This window comes from Neolamprologus brichardi, chromosome 8 (genome assembly GCF_056152115.1).
Source record: "Neolamprologus brichardi isolate AB-2024 chromosome 8, ASM5615211v1, whole genome shotgun sequence".
NCBI lineage: Eukaryota > Metazoa > Chordata > Actinopteri > Cichliformes > Cichlidae > Neolamprologus > Neolamprologus brichardi.
The window spans coordinates 11,437,316-11,444,082 of record NC_142111.1 but is presented as its reverse complement, the minus strand read 5'-3'; the positions used below and the strand labels follow the sequence as shown (position 1 = coordinate 11,444,082).

General features: G+C 35.2%; 1 protein-coding gene across 1 annotated transcript; it reads right to left on the bottom strand.

The window, feature by feature from the left end:
* Positions 1-622: 622 nt before the first annotated feature.
* On the bottom strand, positions 623-5,600 carry LOC148101750 (receptor-type tyrosine-protein phosphatase H-like). The gene is made up of 8 exons (XM_087845179.1): positions 5,538-5,600; positions 4,531-4,903; positions 4,176-4,421; positions 3,346-3,591; positions 2,623-2,958; positions 1,843-2,100; positions 1,497-1,727; positions 623-888 (listed from the first exon to the last, which is right to left on the bottom strand). The coding sequence occupies exons 1-8, from the start codon at positions 5,598-5,600 to the stop codon at positions 623-625; spliced, it is 2,019 nt and encodes a 672-aa protein (XP_087701305.1).
* Positions 5,601-6,767: the final 1,167 nt, after the last annotated feature.

Sequence of the window (6,767 nt, the reverse complement as noted above, 5' to 3'; positions counted from 1 at the left end):
TAACCAAGTACATAACTGGTCTCTTCTGCTTAGAAGTCATGCTCGGTGCCAAGCACTGTGACATCGTCATGGTCTTCATATAATTCATCACCTCCTCCATCGCACTTGGTCGTCTCCATGGAGACAGCTGGATTGTTTGTCATCTTCCTGCTCCAGTAGATAGACAGAAGCAGACCAGTAGAAAAGCAGTAAGGACTGAAGACCACTAGATGGCGGAAGAGTCTCAGCACAAATGAACCTGAGTGGACGCCAGTTAAATTTAAATTAGAGATGTTTTGTGTTGTAGCATTGAGAAAGACTATTTATGTTTTGTCAAATTTAATAGCTGTGTCAATGAAATTGCATTAGGGACAGTATACAGTGCTCTCTTTATGACTTCTAAGCTTTTTGCATATTTGTTAAAATGAGATTTTTCAGATCACCAAACACATTTCATATTAGACGAAGATAACTCAAGTAAATTAACTTCTAAAGGGAGCAAAAGCATGATTAAAATACAATGAAGTTAAAAAATGTAGAGGTTTATTTTTAAACTTGAGTGAAATGATATGATTTGTAATCAAGTCAAAGTTGAAAATACTGTATATTGTTATGAAGCAGTAACATGGTAATATAGTTACTTTTACTCACCCCTTGGATCAGTTTGGCAGTAAAAAACATGCGGTTCAGAACTCCTCACCCCAGACAGTGAAGTTACAGACACCTTATATTTATTGGCAGGTTGGAATCCATCGATTATGATCTCAGTTTCAGGACTAACTACTGTGTGAGTCGTTCCAGCCACATTCACCTCCGCATTAGTCCACGCGCCCTCTGGGTCTGTCCATTTAATAAGAACAGAGTATCCAGCTGCCCAGTACTCACAGTGAGCATTTAGATTAGGAGGAACTGAGTAAAAAAAGAAAAAGGTTTTACAATCACAACTAAAGCAGAAAATATATGACTTATAGTAAATATAATTAAACTTTTTATAGTATAAAACAGAGTTTATGAAAAGTGCATCATTTAAAAATTTGTTCTCCAATAGAAAGATTATTTGCTTTACTTTGAATTCAAAGCAGTACACTACAGTTTAAAAAGTTTATTTTATTTTTGGGATTTTCATTAAAAAAAAAATATAAAAATAAAGACGTCAACATTGACACATTAGATTTATTGACACATTGACACATTTGACACATTTAGAGCTAATTTATCAGAATGAATTCTTCAGTTAATAATAAAATGATAGTTAGTTAAAGCTCATATATTAATACTGAATCATATTATATAACTGTGTTAACCTGTGGTATGTAGGTATGTTAACAAAATTATTTTTCTGCAATAAACTTTTTTAAGATTAAAAATTGAATGCAAGGGTAAAAACTAAAAAATTAATTAAATAAATTCACAGATAATCTTTCTGTAACTAATATGACTGAATACTTTAAGATCTTAAAAACTAATTTACAAATTAAAAATATGTTAGTCCTTCAAATGGTTTCTGTTGTACTCACGAATTGTTAATTTGTGTTCACACTGCAGGAAAACTCTGGAAGACTTTTCATAGACAAGAGAGATATTATAGGTGGCACCAGGGTAAAGTCCAGTAAACGACACATTTTCATGTCCATCACTGACATGAACGTTAGATCCATTATAGGCGCTTGCGGTCGAGAACAATCCTTCAATCTTTGCTTTGATTGATGAGTTGGTAACTTTCCAGTCTGCACTGGCACAGTCGATGGCTGAAATACAGGAGAAAATAGTTATATGCAGGTACCTGCTTCTTCTTTTTTACACAACTCATTGAAAAGAGACAAGAAAAAGTTATAAAAGTCTAACAGAGATCATTTTTTTTACCTGTTACTGTTAAATTCGTATAAGGAGTGCTCCTGAGTCCAGCGAACACTGTGGTTAAGCTGAACTCATACTCTGTTCCAGGCTGAAGAGATGTCACTACTTTTCTGATAGTATCTGAGGAGACGTCTGACACACTATCTGACACATCACCATTGATTTGAAGCTCGTATTGCCAGGCTTTATTTATGTTCTCCCACTCTAGAGCTATGTTGTTAGTAAATCGTTCAGTCACACTGACCCAAGGCACCACTTTTGGAACTGAAAAAACAAAAACAAAACTCAGAAGTGGAATTTGTTCAGCCTTTTCTTTTAGAGTGAGATAGCTACATGTTACTGTGGAACATACAGGAGTATAGAGCTAGTTCAGTTATCACAAGCTTTTACAAACTTAAGTCTGAGTAGGTGTGTGAGCTAAATGGCTCAGCATCAATGTATGTTTCCAATCAGGTGATCAGATCAGTCAAAATTCAATAAATAAATAGTATGTACTAATAATATAATAATCAGATAATTATTATATAAAATATAATAATTAAGCATGCTGCTTGCTAAGAGCACATTATCCATATTTGCTGCTCTAGCACAAGCACAAGCCTATCATCAGGGTTAGATGCACACTTCCTTCTTCACAGAGATATAGTTGGTGGGTGGAGCCCTGATGGATAAAGAGCACTGCAGGCCAGAAGGAAAATATAGAAATTTGACTTGGACTTATACTGTCCATTTAAATGTATTGTATCACAAGGAAAACAAACAGCTAAAAAAACACTAATTACATACCTGTCGGTGCACTAAAGTTGTATCCAGAGCTGTTGACATTCTCAAACACAGTAAAGAGGGTAAAACTGTAGTTTGTCCCAGCAGTCAGAGAAGAGACCACACATGTAACTGATGCACCTGACGTCGTGCATCCGCCCATGTCATTCTTGCCAATAACAATATTATCGCTATCATATTCTAGGATGTAAGTTAGCATGTCGTTAACCTTCTCCCACATCAGAGTTATACTGCTCTCATTTTGTGTCACAGTCATATTGTGGACATTTTCTGGAGCTGAAAGAGGACAAAGAATGATTTCAGAAGAATACAAAATCTGAGACATATTTTTAAAAAATACTGTGGGTCAGAAGCATAAATAGATGTTACTTTTTCCTTTTAAGGCAGTCATAGTGACAAAGCAATACACGTAGTTTAATAAATAAATGAAGCTCTGGTCTCATTTAGTCTGATTCAAATGCAGTTGCTGTGAATTATAAGGAGCTAAAGATGAAATAAAGACAATTTTACAAAGTCTGATTCACAATGTTTCATCCTTAAGTAACCATTTATGTTTCCTAAGCCTTTAGCAATTATAAAAATTAAATTTCAATGTCCCCTGTCTGATGTTGTAAATGTACATCAGACAAAAATAGAAAAATTTAACAAATGTTTATGTTACGAGAAGCTAGTATATAACCATGTTCCCAAAAAAATATAAGAAAATATAGAGAAATTATATCTCACCAGTAACAGCGATGCAGTTTACTCCACTGCTTCTGACATTTCCAAACACAGTGAAGAGAGTGAAAGTGTATCTGGTTCCACTGGTCAAATCTGACACTCTGTATTCTTTTTCAGAATTACTAATGTTGATCTCTCTTTCATTAAACGCAAGAATATAATTGTCGATGTTGGGGACTGTTTTCCACCCCAGAGTTATGCTGGTCTCATTTTGTCCATTTTTCTTAAATTTGTCAGCATTACGAGGAGCTAGAATAGAAAAACGTACAAACAAGAAACTGTAACAACATTTTCTGTCAGAAACAGAAACATGGAGCGAGGCTTCAGTTTCAGTATTTTTATCAGTCCTTTTGAAAAATATTAGGCGAGCTACACTCTTCTATTTCTGAGAAACCTTAAACATCATTATAGAGCTCTGCCCTTGTTCATGTTGTAGAGGAGCATCAACTTTGGAACATTTTAAAGGTCTATGACTGTTTTAGATGTTTTTAATCTGTTAACCTCCACCAGGTTAGCAGGAAGCAGTCTAGGATTATAGGTAGGGTTAGTATTTGACATATTCAAATTGGAAAATTTAACAAATGTTTATGTTATTATTCTGTAGGATGTATTCTGGGATGTTTTTAACCTTGTCCCACTCCAGTGGTATACTCATCTCATTTTGATGCACCACAGTCACATTATTAACACTTTGTGGAGCTAAAGATAACAGAGGAAAGCGGCTTTGATAAACAAACAAAAAAAACAACAACTCTCCATCAGCTAAAGTTTCAAGTACTAATGAGCCGGTCCATCCTGGTTTATCTATCTATGTTAGAGAAATTACATCTTACCAGTGACTGCGATGCAGTTTACTCCACTGCTTCTGACATTTCCAAACACAGTGAAAAGAGTGAAAGTGTATCTGGTTCCATCAGTCAAATCTGAGACTGTGTATTCTTTTATAGAATTCTTAATGTTGATCTCTCCTTCATTAAACAAAAGAATAAAGCTGTCACTGTTGGGGACTGTTTTCCATTGCAGCTTTATACTGGTCTCATTTTGACCAATGGACTTGAATTCTTCAGCATTACGAGGAGCTAGAATAGAAAAACACACACAAAAGAAACTAAAACAATGTTCCCAACAACATCTTGTATTTTGTTTATGTTTTAATTAGACTGAACATTTTGTTCAGGGTTCACTAACCTGTCACAGCACTGAATGTGTATCCACTGCTGTTGAGTCCATCAGACGTGGTGAAGAGAGTGAATGTGTAGTTTGTCCCAGCAGTCAGAGAAGTGACCACATGTACTATGGGTCCTTCTTCAGCTTTATTAATATCTTCTGGTATATTATCATATTGCAGGATGTATGTTGGGATGTTGTTAACCTTGTTCCACGTCAGAGTTATACTATTCTCATTTTGTGTGGTCACATCCACTCTGTCAACATTATCTGGAGTGGAACTTTCTTTTTTTTGAGCCAGTGAAGTGGATTTTCGTGTTGTAGTTGTCAGCAGATTGGTTGTTAGTCTTGTGGTTGTTTCTGTTTTTGCTGTTGTAGTGGAGTCAGTTGTACCCTACAAACACAAAAAGAGTGAAAACTGAAGAATCTAAAATTTATAAAAACAAATTGCCATTGAATACCCAGTTAACCTGAGGCTTGGCAATCTCACAGAGCGATGTTTGTTGCTTTTAATTTTACATTATATCATGAACAACAGCAACATCTAAAACATAAAAATCACAGAGCAGGCAAAAAATCTATTAATCAAGTGTTTGCTTTCACTGAAAACACAAATCGTATTTATTATTATATTGTATATTACAGCTGCAGTTATTTAATCAGAGTTCTATAAAATATCTGATTAAATCATTAAGACTGTATCGTGTAAGTGTTTAAGATATTGTTGAATTTAGTTTTAACATTATTTCTTCCTTCATGCTCTTTTTGTTCTCAGAGGAAATTATGATAGATTGGTGTCGCAAAGAAGGAATATATTCATGTTTAACAAGATTTTGTTGTTCCTGTACTTCTGTACAAACCAGTATTTCACAAAACATAACTATAGTGTTTCAAATACATAATGAAGCATGTCATGCATTTAGGTTTCACTGTGGTTTTGACTGCACTGTTTCCTTTTGTCGAGGGTAACCTACACTGAGCTTCACTATCTGATCACCATCAAAGTGAAAGGTAAAAAAAAAACTTACCCAGAGTAGACTCAGGGAGACACAGAGCAACAAGTGGTCTGAGATAAGAGATAAAAGCTTCATCGTCTTCAGGACTTGTAACTGGCACACATTCTGCACATTCACCTCTTCTGGTATTTTGACAAAAAAACAAATGATTTCTTAGCACCTGGGTGGTTACTGTCCAACACTGACTGTAATTCTTAACTATGCTCCTCTTGTAACCATATTAGCAAGTGGTGAAGTAAGTAGCTGCTTCTCCTTTAGGACCTTGCATAAATAGAGACCTTTGCCCCGCCCATTTCTTCATTATTAACTGTCTGCTGCTTGTCAAGGGTACATTAATCAAGTTGTCTGTTTTATGTGTTTATTAAAGGTAATCACTTTACATTTTCTGTAACTGGTAGTTCATGCTGCTTGTGTATTTTTATTATATATAAATAAAAATGGGTTTTTATGTTTAATCACAGGCAAAGCTATCAACTGTAAGCTAAAAAATAGGTTTTTATTAAGGATTTAAAGTTTTTTTTAAAGTTTGAAACAGAAATGTTAAGACATTATAAAAACTTGTGTACGGCTGCCATGGATCTCTGATTGATCCGAGAGCCTAAGCGGCCCTTGCTTTTCTCACAACCTGAATATTTTCAGGTTCATTCTTTACTTTATCATAGTCAAATGTTTTATGGAAGACGAGTGTGTTACTGAGAAACTCACATTTCAGAATCAAAATCAAAAACAACATTTTGAGTGTGTTCATCCTTAGACAAAATGTCACAGTACTGGGTCTGGGGACCCAGTTTGTGTTTTTTGTTATTTTAAATATTCTTTGATTTAGTGTTTTTCATGTCATAGTCTTGTTTCTCAGTTATTCTTTGTAGTTTCTAGAATTTAGGTTGTGTTTCTGTGCCTCCCCTGTCTTCTTTCTTTCATACCTAGTCGTCCTCGGTCCCAGTGTCAAGTCCGCATTTCAGTCTGTGTCTCATGTTTTCTGTTTTATTTTGATAGTTCCTTGTCTGGTGTGTAACATGTTCATGTTCAGTTCTGAACATGAACATGTTACACACCAGCAGTGTATGTTTGTTGTCATGAGTTTGTTTTGGAGTTTGTTTCTACAGCAGTGAAGCTGCCTCCTTTGTTGAGCCCTGCGTTTGGGTCCCCATCCTGCCTGCTACAGCACTGGACATGACAGAAACAGACATTATGCATTATTTTGATGCCATTGCCATTATATTATATATTTGGATCACATTT

What these genes read in the sequence shown, in the direction of transcription:
- LOC148101750 (XM_087845179.1), bottom strand. Translation starts at nt 5,600, where the DNA reads ATGAAGCTTTTATCTCTTATCTCAGACCACTTGTTGCTCTGTGTCTCC. An exon ending in TCTCCCTGAGTCTACTCTGG is followed by an intron (nt 4,904 to 5,537) that starts GTAAGTTTTTTT and finishes TTGTGTTTGTAG; the next exon opens with GGTACAACTGACTCCACTAC. An exon ending in TACGAATTTAACAGTAACAG is followed by an intron (nt 1,728 to 1,842) that starts GTAAAAAAAATG and finishes CCTGTATTTCAG; the next exon opens with CCATCGACTGTGCCAGTGCA.